Source organism: Apis cerana, linkage group LG16 (genome assembly GCF_029169275.1).
Source record: "Apis cerana isolate GH-2021 linkage group LG16, AcerK_1.0, whole genome shotgun sequence".
NCBI lineage: Eukaryota > Metazoa > Arthropoda > Insecta > Hymenoptera > Apidae > Apis > Apis cerana.
Genome location: NC_083867.1, coordinates 1,866,959 through 1,881,076, shown reverse-complemented (window position 1 = coordinate 1,881,076; position 14,118 = coordinate 1,866,959). Strand labels below are relative to the sequence as shown.

At 22.4% G+C, this 14,118-nt stretch overlaps 1 protein-coding gene across 5 annotated transcripts in view; it reads left to right on the top strand.

Annotated features, from left to right (window-relative positions):
- LOC108000463 (serine/threonine-protein kinase BRSK2) overlaps positions 1–14,118 on the top strand; it is a 57,582-nt gene that overhangs the window by 23,272 nt on the left and 20,192 nt on the right. For all 5 annotated transcript variants that reach the window (XM_062086329.1, XM_062086326.1, XM_062086328.1 and 2 more), the window contains exons 2-8: positions 3,210–3,390; positions 3,704–3,844; positions 6,623–6,773; positions 8,102–8,317; positions 9,075–9,274; positions 10,169–10,399; positions 12,068–12,357. In XM_062086329.1, the coding sequence (XP_061942313.1) occupies positions 3,210–3,390; positions 3,704–3,844; positions 6,623–6,773; positions 8,102–8,317; positions 9,075–9,274; positions 10,169–10,399; positions 12,068–12,357 (1,410 nt within the window). The remainder of the gene's footprint in view (positions 1–3,209; positions 3,391–3,703; positions 3,845–6,622; positions 6,774–8,101; positions 8,318–9,074; positions 9,275–10,168; positions 10,400–12,067; positions 12,358–14,118) is intronic.

Sequence of the window (14,118 nt, the reverse complement as noted above, 5' to 3'; positions counted from 1 at the left end):
GTAGTACAAAGATCAGGATAAAAATGACATTGTTAAATGAAAATAAGTGTATTTTTTTATTTTTTATACAAAAATAAAGAAATGATATTGAAAGTTGATTAAAATAAATTTGGAGGAGTAGTAGAAGAGAAAAAGTTTAGATTTAAAATTTTAACTTTGAGTATTTATTAATTTCTGAGATATTGATAAAAGATTATTTGAAAATATAAATGCTGATACATTAAATATTATGCTTATTCAGATGTTACTAATATACAATAATTTTTATTATAATCGTCGTTGTCGAATATTGACTAATTGATAAATTTAGTTATATCAACTTCAATATTTATAAAATATATATATGTATAATCTATATATATATAAACCAATAATCGTTTTCGAAAAATTCATTTTCAAAAAATTAAATACATACATTTGACTTATCAAATGTCTCTTACAATTACTATTATTTTTGAGCACGCTTTGAATGAAAGCGATTTCATAATGGATATTGTTAGATTAGAATTCAAAAGAAGGGAGGCTATAAATATCTCCTATAAATATTAAAATCGATTATTAAACATTTAATGAGGACAACTTCTAAATGAAGATAGTATTAATCATGTTTGTATTCAGGTAGAATTCAATGTATAATATTGAAAATTTTTCATTAATATCTCAAAAAATAATTTATATTTCCAATTCCTTTTTTCTAACTTACTTTAATTATCTCATCAAGTTTTGTGACGAGAATCTTTTGAAACTTTAAAATCAAAATAATATTTTAATATAGCAATATATGTTTTAGAAATATATATAATAAAATTATATTAATTTATAGAAAAAATTATATAATAAAATTAAGAAAAGACTAATATACTTTTTAAAAAGTTTTATAATAGTAACATTTTAAATTATATAAAATTATTTTATTTAAAATTTTTTTTAAATTATAGAATAAAAGAAATAAGTATAATGCGTTCTAATTAGAAAATAAATTTGTATATCAATTATTTAAAAATAATATAGAAATATAAATATAATATATATATATATACATATATATGATGTAATGAAAACAATATAAATATAGATATATATGTGTATATATCAATTATTTCATTTATTAAATTGTTCTTTTTTATTTTTTCATTATATTATAAAAAGAACTTTTATTAAAAAATATAAAATGACCTAAAAAATTCCTAAAAAAATTTGTTTTTTTCGTTATCAAATTCTATATGAAATTAAATACAAAAATACATTCAGATTGTTTTTGTATTTATAAATACCATAGAAAGTTAACTAAAAAATGATGTTCTTTGTCATAAATCTATAAAAAATCAATTTTTAATATAATCTAATATCTCTAATATATTTTACAAAAATTATTATTATTTTATCTCATGGAGAAAAAATTACAATTTAAATATTATTGTTAGAAAAAATTTGTAATTTTAAAGAAATTTTTTAAATATTAAATAATAAACAATAAATCTTTATAAAATATTATATTACTCAATTTTATCCCTAGAAAAATTTATAGGCAAAGAAGAAATTATCAAAAATGAAATTAACAAAGAATGATCGCGCTGATAGGATCGAACTTACATAAGAAATTGTGATCTTATTCAGTAGTTTTTCAGATTTTTTTCTAGTAAGATTATCAAAAATAAATTATATCATTCGTGTATCATATCCCATTATTTCATTCGCAAAATACTATCGTTCGAAATAAAATTGTAAACAAATCGGAACATCATTATTGACGATTTTTCTGATGCATTTCAATAGAAAATATTACACACTTTATTTTTAAAATAAGATAACAAATAATGTGAAATAATAAATTTTAAATTTTTATTTTATTATTTTTATATTATAAATGATATAAGAAACATATATCTAGTAAAAAAATTACATAATTACACTATGAATCGTGTAAATAAGTACTGCATAAAAATAGGTTAGGTATACTTGTATTTCTTGTGAGATATAAATAAATCGTTCTTTCTTAATATTTTATTTAAATAATTTTGTATTACATATAAAATTGTATTACATTCAGATATTATATTTATCATATAGATTATAATAAGATTATTTTCTTTGAATAAATTAATTTTAATTCTAATCATACAATAAATTACCAAATTATATAATAAATTTATAATTTATTTAAAAGGTAATCATAATTAATGCTAGAATTGTTCTCGCTTTAAACAGTTCATTAGAAGGATATTCATATCATGATAAATCTACCATTATAGCAATTGAAAGCGTAATTGACTCATTACAGCTATTGACAAATATATGTCAATGTTTGTATGTATGAGACAATGCAAGATATATATATTTCTAATGTAATTGATAATGTTAATATAATAAGTTATTTATATAAATTGAAAAAGAAAATAGAAATATAAAATAAAAAATTATTTTACCAAATAACATGAAATAATGTAGAAATTTGTAGAATTATTTATCTATTCAAATAAATTAATATATATATTTTAAATAATGATTAATTCAATAATTATTAAAATAATAATATATTATCTTAATGATTATTTTTCAAATATTTCATTTCCATAATTTCTAAGTTTATCAGAAAATAAATATATAAAATCGAAAGTTATATTAATATTATTATTATAACAAAAAATTTTTTTAATAAAAGATATAGATTTTTCTTTTATCTATAATGAATATTCATAAAAAATTCAAATAAAAAATGACAACAAATATTAAAGGCAATAAAACAATAAAAACAATTAATTTCCATTGCAAAAAAAAAATCTGAAAATTGTGTCCTCATTACTTTTAATGACTCCTCTTTTTTAGAATTAATTAGATTAATTGCCCGATTAATTGTTTATTATTTAAAAATAATCTTGAAAGTGCATATACAAAGAAAAAAAGATTGAATTCCATAATATATTTAAAAAATAGAAAAATAACATTTTTAAAAATTAAGAATTTTATAAATATATTTAGAAGTATGTTCTCATTGTCATGTTTTCATTGCATGCACTTATATCAACATTCTATATTACGTTATATATTATTTTATATTCATTTCGGTTTATATCTATTGCTTCAGAAGCAATTAAAATGTAAATATGGAATACAATTGTAATATTAATATAAAAGCATATAAATAGAATTAATTTTATCGACAAAAAAATAATTAATCGAATTAATCACAATGTTGTTGCTTGTTTCAGGATTGGTTAAGCTTGGGGTCCACTGCGTGTTGGGCAAGAAGGTGGCAATCAAGATCATTAATCGAGAAAAATTGTCGGAATCCGTGCTGATGAAAGTGGAACGAGAGATCGCTATTATGAAACTGATCGACCATCCTCACGTACTCGGCCTCTCGGATGTATATGAGAACAAGAAATATCTGTGAGTATTTAAAATTAGAAAGAAAGAGAAAAGAAGAAAAAAGTGGAATTTTTCATGAATTTTTCTTTGAATGAAGTCGAGAGAAATTCTGGGGTCCGCTCGAGTTTCATCAAGCTCGAGATGTCACTGAACTTTAATTCAACCGTTTCAAAAAAAGAGTATTTCGTAACTCAGCTAGGGAGAGAGAAAGTAGCGACATCTACACGCTAGAACAAAAGTATTTTACTCGCAGGATACCCATTACTTATAGAGAAGTGAATATACGCTTGGAAAAGTATGAATGTAACGTTGAAATTCCACTTGCTCATTTCAGATATCTTGTTCTGGAACACGTTTCGGGTGGAGAACTTTTCGACTATTTAGTGAAAAAGGGTAGACTAACGCCAAAGGAAGCGAGGAGATTTTTTCGACAAATTATCTCTGCGTTAGATTTTTGTCATAGTCATAGTATATGGTGAGTAATTTCAGATTATTTTAATGTTTAATTATTTTAATATATATAATGTTAATTATTTTAATAATATGAATATAAAATTAATGTAATACTATACGTATTTATTTGTAATATATTCTAGGGATATGAAATTCTAACCTCATTTCATTTTTGTCGATAATGCGCATAGAAAATGAATTCGATTTTACATTTTTAAAATAAAATAATAATTTTTAATAATGAATTATTTTAAATATTTTACTATTTTAACTTTATAAAATAATTTTACTTCATCTGTATAAATAAATTTTTTATTTAAATAAATTAATTTTTATTATGATTATTGTAAATTTTTTATTTAACTTCCAATCTAAGAATTTTTACAATGCAATCATATTTGCTTTTAAAATTCTAATTTCAAATTTTTGCTTCATTAAAAAAATATATTGTGATAATTCTAAAACAATAAAATTATTTAGATAGTATTTATAAAATTATTTAAAATTATTCAAAAAATAAATAAAATAGAAAATTATTTCATTTAAAAATAAAATAATAATCTAAGAAAAAATCATTTGTCTATTCAAATAACATATAATCATTTCAAACTAATCAAATAAATATATAATTTTAATTATTTTTCAAAATAATAAATAAAGCTTTCACTTTTTTTCATTAAAGTTTAAATCTAGTAGAAATAACATTTAAGCCAAGATCATATAAATGTTAAAAAAAATTAATATTACGATAATTCATTTTTTTATGTCAATTTTACATTTCATTATAAGTTATAGAAACAATTACATAAGCCATATTTATTCACTTCTATCTTACAATAATAAAATACTATTAAAAAAATATCCGTTTTTTTAATATTTATATGAATCTAATTTTACTAAAAGACAAAGAAGAATCTGAATAATTAAAGAAATATATTATTTTGTATATATCATAAATAATATATCATTGTTTATTTCATCGGATTCAATATAAATAAAATCTAATAATAGAAGTAATTCCCGAGATATGAAATCAAATAAACATAACGAATAAACAAATAAGCTACATTACGAAAAACTGATTTATAAAGTTTCTACAGAATAAATTGACTTTTAAAACGCATTTAAATGCGAAAATTTCAAATCAATTCAAATAATTTCAAATAATTTAAAATGAAAAGGATATACAAAATGTTCTAAAATTAATAAGACTTAATTGATGATTCTTGAACTTGTTTCTATTTGTTTGTTCGAACTCGCTAGTAATATATACCCAACACTATCATTACAATGCGACAATTCTGTTTTAATAACTTATTAAGAAAGTTGAAACGAAAATTTTTGAAAACGAAAAAATTGCTTGAAATTACTTCAGGAATCATTAATTGTTGAGTCTTGTTGAACTTTTGGATTATCTCATAAAATATTTAGGAAAAGTAAATAAAAAGTTTAAAGAATGATTCTAAAAACTCAAATAAATATAAAAGTTTGTATATAAAGATATCTGTTAAAGCTTATTTTTCAAATTACAAGCAATTTAATTTTGTATTGAATGAAACAAAATAGAGATAAAATTACTTCATGTATTGTTTATCTAATAAAAAATTAAATTTTCACAATTCTTAGCAAAAAAAATTTTTTAATTAAACACAACATACGAAATTCATTAAAAATAATTGTATGTTTTGAAATATAGAATAGTATTAAATATCAAATGTATAAAAATCTTACGAAAATCATTATGAAGTTTTGTATGAAATAAATACTATGAAATATATAATAATGAAATAAATAATAAAGAAAATAATTTGATAAATATTTTTTTGTTAGAATAGAAATGAAAAAATTAAAATCTTGTTGGATATATTAATATAATTAAAAATTTCAATATGAACATGTATAATAAAAAGTAAATGTATAAATATGAAAACATCACAAAATATTATACAAAATATTTTAAAAATAATATTTATTTTTTTGTAAATTTATAATAATGAATGTTTATCTAAGACTTTTGGTTAGACATTTTTTAACTATTGTTCTATTTTTTCATTGCATTTTCATATTCATTATATTTGAAAATTTAAATTATTTTTAATAAATATACAATTTAGCGTTTTTTTCCTAATTTTTGACAATTTAATATATATTTTTTAATCATTTTTTTAAAAAATTTATCAAATTAAAAATTTTTTTTTATATTTTTAAAATTCATCTTCTTTTGCTCCTTCCTTATATGAGAAAAATATGATATATCATTTAAAAAATGCAAAGTGATTTTTAAATAAACTTGAAAAATTGAAGCTAAAAATTTAATATATACATCATCACAATGTATATAAATAATATATTTATATAAAATATTTTTATATGAATATTTTTTTTTCATTTATTTGACAGCTATCAACAGATATTTATTAATACCATAATATTAAACTTATTTATTCACTTTAATCTCTAAAATCATCTTTTAAATTCTCCACGTATTTCGTCATCTAAACACTCTATATACAATTCAACAATGATGCTAAATTCCTTCCGGTCAATTTCGCACCGCATTTAACTCGATAACAAGAGAAAAACGAGCAGCGTAGAAACGCAAAGGGTTCCGAAAGGTCTAGTTGGGGTGACCTACCCCAACAATCGAATAAATTGAGAAACGGACCTAATTTCACTGGAGGGATACCCTGTAACATTGGCTTCGATCGATCATTTAAATTAGCTCACCCTAAGCTACGATAAGCTATGTAGACTTACTAACGTAGGTGGCTAATTCTCGATAATCGTTTCTCACTTCCAGTCACAGAGACTTGAAGCCTGAAAATTTGTTGTTGGACGAGAAGAATAACATTAAAATAGCGGATTTTGGAATGGCGTCGCTGCAACCTGCCGGGTCCATGCTAGAAACTAGCTGTGGTTCTCCTCATTACGCTTGCCCTGAAGTTATTCGAGTAAGTTCTATAAATTTCTTTCGGTTTAAATTTGGGCAAGATTTATTTCAAATTTAAAGATAAATATTAAAAATAAATATTTCTATCTATTATTTGTGTATAATAAGTAATATATTTCAATTAACAACTTGTTTTTTGCAAACTATAATATGATGTTATATATTTATTAGTAGTTAGCAAAAAGAGAAAAAGTGTTCAATTAAATTTAAATCGTCAGAAAATCATGTAACTTATAATTGCATTGAAGCATGATCTATCAACAGATATACTTTCAGAACTTCATAAGCTTGCATACAGATCTATTCAAAAGCATCTCTAATATTTACTTTAGAGGATAAATCTTATTATATGAAAAGTTAATGTATCTTATTAACAAAGATATATCAAATAATATAGTAATTTTTATATTTTTTATATTAATCGATCTGTCGATAGTAACAATGTCGTTTTGAGTAACATTAAATACTGAATAAGCATTGTTTTTGTTGCTACAAATTATCACGTGCTTCTTTCTTTTTTAATTTTTATCTCTTTAAATAAAAAAAACAAACAATAAACAGCGATTTATTTGTTGCTAGCAATAGAAATATAAAGAAAAATATTTAGCAATAAAGTGTTTTTCAATAAACAAAAATATTCCTTATTGTTGCTTCAATGAAGATGCAGCATAGTACATCTTTTCAATGATGCAATATGTGTGTTACAGGAATTTTTTATTTCATAGCGATTGATGTGTATGATTGCATCATGAATTTTTTTTAAAAATGTAAAAAGTTTTTTTATATATCCAATTTTTCTTTCGCATAGTTCAATATAAGTATTCAAGTGTTTTCACAATCATTTTGGATTTCATTTCATTATTTGTCGTTTTTAAATTATCTTTTGTATTTATTCATATCCATCACCAAAAAATCTTTCGATTATTAAAATGAATCAACTTTTATCGTATTTCTCACACGTTTTGAATTACGAGTTTTTCTTCAATTCTTTCAATACCTTCATCATGAATCTTCAAATTATTACTTAATTAATATGATATTTGAAAAATGAGAAAGATTTTTATTATATCCACTAATGTATGTTTCTGCAACTGTTCATTATGCACCGCTGTTTTAATCTTTCGCATTAGAAAATGTCATAGAGAAATTTTGAAGTTTTTTTCAATTTTAATTGCTTTGACGTTTGACCATATAAAACAAGCAAAACTTTAATAACAACTTTTAATAACTGAAGAACAATAACGGTTTTTAAACGTGAAGGGAGAAGTCAGTTGGTCGGAGATTTAATTAAAAGGGGGAGAAAAATAAGGAATAATTGCGCGTTTCCAGGGTGAGAAATACGATGGGAGAAAGGCGGACGTCTGGTCGTGTGGAGTAATACTTTATGCGCTTCTGGTAGGCGCGTTGCCCTTCGACGACGACAATTTAAGAAAATTATTAGAGAAAGTGAAACGAGGCGTGTTTTACATACCCCACTTTGTGCCGCCCGAGTGTCAAAATCTGCTTAAAGGGATGATCGAAGTCGACCCGGACAAGAGACTTACGGTAAGATATTCTTTTCAATAACTGTGAAATTTCGTCCAGTGCTTTCTTGATTGTAAAAATGTTAAATTTATTATTTATTATTTAATATAGGATGTAATATTAATATAATAATAGTAGTGGTATCATATCATCAGTTGTCATTGTATATTTAATTTATTGCAGATAAAATGAATTCTTTTAATATAATATATAATATAATACATTTAAGTGATTGTTATTACTTAATAAGTTTATTTTTTATAATTATATTTATTAATCATAATTTTTAATATTGATGGAAGATTGTTTGTTCCTTTAATACAATTATTTTCAAAAGTTTTATTAATTTTATATACGTTATGTTGAATTTTAAATTTATATAAGAAAATATTCGAATCTAGTGTTTATAAATGAATAATTAAAACTGGACTGATCTAACTTGTTTCAAGGAATAACTTTTTCCTAATAAATTTTTAATAAACAATGGAAATTAAAATTTTTACAACACAATTCAAGATGATGAATTTAACAACATATTTAAAAAAATCATCAAGATCAGAGGATATTTTTTTATAAATATTCAAAATGCATTATAAAATAAAATAATTAATCTTTCTAATGGATCTTTCTAATTAACAAATGATTGTCAAATTTTTTTCAATTTCATTTTAACAGAAAAATATCTCATTCACTATCATCATCTCTCCCCTATCAATTCCACTCCATAACCATAATCAATAGAATGGAGAAGATAAATCATAATTTCAAATTTTCTCAGCTGGCGGAGATAAACAGGCACGTGTGGGTGACGGCGGCAGGCAAGGGAGAGTTGGAACTAGAGCTGTCGATGATGGACGTGGTGCAGACGCATGTTATTCCGTCCGTGGAGGCAATCGATCCGGACGTGTTGCAAGCAATCGCGAGCCTGGGCTGCTTCAAGGAACGGGATAAACTCATCCAAGAACTTCTCAGCCCGAAGTAAGCTGATACAATGGCGTAAACTAACTAAGGAAGAGTTACCAAGTTATCTATCCAATTCTCGTTTCATTTCCATTTGATTCTCGTTTAACTTTATTTTCTTAGAAAAGAAATTTAAACATTTATTGAACGATGCGATAGAGCAGCAAATAAGAGTTAAGAGTATGAATAAAAAGAAGATGCTCTTTCTTGAATAATAAATAATTAATAAATAATTACTTTATACTTTGAAATGTATTTTATATATAGAATTTTATATATTGTTATTCTTGATTGAAAAATTCTATCTAATATTTTTATATTTTTCAAATTTTTTATATGTTGCAATATTTATAAGATATACACCTAGGTTTTACATTTCAAGTGAAGTTAGAAAATTTATATGAATTTTGTTAAGATCTAGACAATGTTAGGTCAAATAAAATAAAAAATATTGGAAATTATTATTGAAATAATAGAGAATTTTAATACAATGAAATAATATTTGATAAAATTTATTTTACGATTATGGTAATAAATTCGTGAATGGGAAATATTTATTTAAAATAAAGTAAAATGAGAAAAAGGAAAAAATAAAGTTAATGAAATTAAATGATATTTTAATCATTATAATAATAAATTATTATTTACATTAATATAACATAATTTATTAAATTCAATTATTTTAAATAATATTTAAAATTTGCATAAATTTGTAATTGCATAAATTAATTATATTTAATTACAATTAAAAATATAATTTTATACAAATATTTTTATTTTTTATTTGGAATATTATTACTCAAGATTGAATCTTAGATAAGAAATATTAGCTAAAGAAAACAGTATATCTTAAAAAAAAATCAGATTTTAACTAATTCAATTCAGTTCTAACTAAAAGTTTTTTTGATACAGTCATAACACAGAAAAGGTAATATACTTTCTACTATTGGAGAGAAAACGGAGAAGACCAGCTTGCGAGGATGAACTGGAAGTAATGAGAGGAGGTATAAGAGGTTCTGCAGGACAATTGGAAGCAGATCCACCGAGGAAACGAGTGGACACCTGTCGTGTGAATGGTAGCACAGCTTTGAATCTTGGCGAAATTAGCCATGGTTCACCTTTAACACCCAGAAGACAGTCGAGGTAAAATTGAAAAAATCAAATTTTTTTATATCAAGCATTAAAATATATATATAATATATTTGAAAATAAAACTATCAAGAGTTATTTTTCATTAATGAATATTGATTGAAAATAGAAATTATTCTCAGAATAGTATCTACCTATTGAAGAATAATTTAAAGAAGAAAATAAATCTCAAATATTTTATTCTTAAACCTATTGCTAATATTGTTTTGTTAATTTAAAATTTTATTCAAATAAATTAGTAAATATTTACAGTGTTTTTTAATGAAACATAATAATAAATCTTGAGAATTTTATATATATTCATACTCTAAGTACATAGATAAATGCAAAAATTAACCGGCCTGTAAATAAAAAAAAAGAAAAGAAATAGAATATTTTTGTAATAAATTTAAATAAAATAAATTCAATTAAAATAAATCTCAAACATTACTAATTTCAATCCAAAATCTAAATTTAGCAAATTTAAAAATCTGATTAATATAAATATTAAATAAATATTAAAAATAGAAAAAAATTAAATAAATATTTAATCAATACTTAATCAAACTATCGATAAATACTACCGATTAAAAAATGCAATAATTCATAAAATATCATAATTTTACATTTATAGATTTTTAAAATTATTATTTTTTAAATATTTATTGAAAACTATCAAAACACATAAAAATAAAAAAAAATGTTGTATCTTTTAAAAAATACAATTTAATTCCAAGCTTCGTTCAACTTCACAACTTGCGTGACCATGATTGATCTCTCCATTTGAATGCATCGCATGTACAATCGCATGTATCACGCGTACTTTCTCTACCTTTTTTTCTGTTTCCCTATTTAACTCTCCATCACGTGAGAGTTTTATACGGATAATCCGCTTTTATTCGATTAAAATCGTATCTTAAACATCATTGACAAGCAAATTGACCGCATAGAGATCAATAGAATATCAAATTCGTGAAATGATATAATCTGGCTCAAATCATGGCTTTCAAATATGTATGTTTCTCATTGTTTTTATTTAATAGCACAATTATCATAATTATATATTATAATTACTTATATTTTTTAATTTCTAATTAAAACTTTAATTAATCTATAAAATTAATCGTAAATTATTAAATAATAAAATTAATCGTCGATCAGTAGTTAATCATTATAATCATTAATAAAAAGAATAATTATATGAAAATTTTTGAAATAAATAATCAATAATAAAAATTTTTATTTCATTAAAAGTATTAATATTTGACGAATCACGAATATATCTTTCTATTTTATCATCAACTGTCTCGACTTTTGGCCATAATCAAAATTGACAATATGAAAAAAATTCGAAATCGTTTAAAAACGTTCGAATTAACTCTCATATAAAATATTAATTTTACAAAAAGAATTTTAATAATAATCGTTATTCAATTATCCAATTGATGAAGATTGAATTTTTAATTATTAATCTATAATCAAATTTCCCAATTTTGATATTATATACTTATGAAAAATTCATAAATGTATATGAATACATAACCTACAAAATGCCACAAACAGCCGGCATTATGATAAAAACTTGAAATGAAACTTGTTACTTTCCAGACATATTCTGTATTACCATTTTCCTCTTCTCCTAAAACTGTTGAAACAAACTTTGAACGAATTTCTTTTTTCCAGTACCAGACATCACGCGCGTCGTTCACCAAGCACCGGATGTCACACACATGCGTCACATTCCCACGCATCAACACCAGGCAGCTCGCCATTGCACGGCTCGAATGCTGTCGCAGGACTGCTCAGTCCTCACAGAACTCCTCCAACCTCGCATCTAGGCCAGACAGGAAGCCCTCACAGGTTGTCAACAGTGACAACCGCCGCGGGCAACGGAAATACTACTACGCCGCCAGTCGTCGCTCCTGTCGCTGCTCTACCCAATGTGGGAATAGAAATAAACGATGTCCAGCAGGGTGAGCTTATATATCTAATTTTCTTTTTTATTCTTTTTCTAATTAATTTTAAATCGCCGAGTTCGAATTGTTTCATCGTTTTAAAGAAAATCTTTTATCCTTGTGTGTTATATATTAGATACAATTGAACATGTAATAAAGTTTGTCTCTTCGGAAAGAATGGAAAAATGGAAATGCAACAATGATAAATTAGAATGGGACGTTATCAAATAATTATTCAAATAATTCAAATAATTAATTAGATAGAATAATAATTAAATTAAAGAATTTTTTATTTTATTTTTCATATATTAATTTATTTTGAATATTATTTACATAATAATGTGTTTGGAAAATGATATATTGATAACGATATTTGTTATTTTATTTGATAACTAAATATTATTTACAAACATTATTATTTCAAATGCATTTTTTTATTTATAAATTTTATTTATAATAATTATATGTTATTATTCAAATATATTATTGATTAATTTTAGATAATTATAAATATTATGAAAGTACATAAAGATTAATAATTATTTCATTAAATTTTATTAAAAAATCAGTAATCATGATTAATTGTTTATAATTTTCAAACAAATTAATCATAATCTTAATAATTAATCAAATTGCGTTTTATCTAATTCTTCAAATTATTCAAAAATCTTCAGATTCTAATCTTTGTTAAATGGCTCATCAATCCTAGAAAATTTTTTTTTATTTCATTATTACCAAAAATTATTAATTAATATGAAAAACTCGGTCAAATGAAAATAAATCAGAAATTAATATTAACGTTCAAATGTTTTGAACAAACCTTGAATAATTCAATTTTATAAACTATTTTCCATTAATATAGAAACAAAAGTTTAGTTTAGTTTAGATTTTAATGACATATAAACTTTCCTATTTAATTTTAGAAAATCGATATTTTCATGAGATTACATTACTTCAATGAATAATCCATTCTTCCAAAGTGCTCTTTAGATTGCATTTTATGAATATAATCGACTATAAGTCCTCTTAAAACTAATTATATGTTCAAAGCATTTATGTGCTGTTTAATAAAAATGCCAAATTTCTATCTAGAAATTATCATGTCATAAATTTTATATAAAAAGAATAATATCAAGTATTACAAATACAACAAATATTACAACAAATATTTCAGTATAACGTTATGAAATAACGAAATCATAATTTTAATAATTTTTTATTCAGTATTAATGAGAGACACACTAATTTTCGTATTTGTAATTCGTAAAATATTTTATCACATTCTCTTCTTAACATAATTAATTATATTAATTACTATTATAATAAATCAAATTAAATTAATTGGATTATGAGAAATCCAATTTGATTAATTAATTGCTAAATTAATTCATTCTAATTTTTTTATTTTCAAATTCATTTATTATTTTTAATTATTTTATCCTTATATTTAATTTGTGAAAAATACCTAAAACAAAATTATAAGATTAAAAATTATATTACAAAAATATAATATTAATTAAAAATTATAATTAAATATGATGACAACAAAAAAAAAGAAAAAGGATACAAAAATGAAAGAAAAAGAAAAAATTAGTAATTATATAATATTTATGTTGTATAAAATAATAATAACAGATGATGCAAATGAAAGATATTTAATCATACATTCGTAAAGTTTAAATCTTTTTTTGTAATATTCTATTGTAAATCAGAATAAATTTATAATAATGATGGATACAATAATTCGAAAACTTTCGTGAACAGTTGTACACTGTCGTT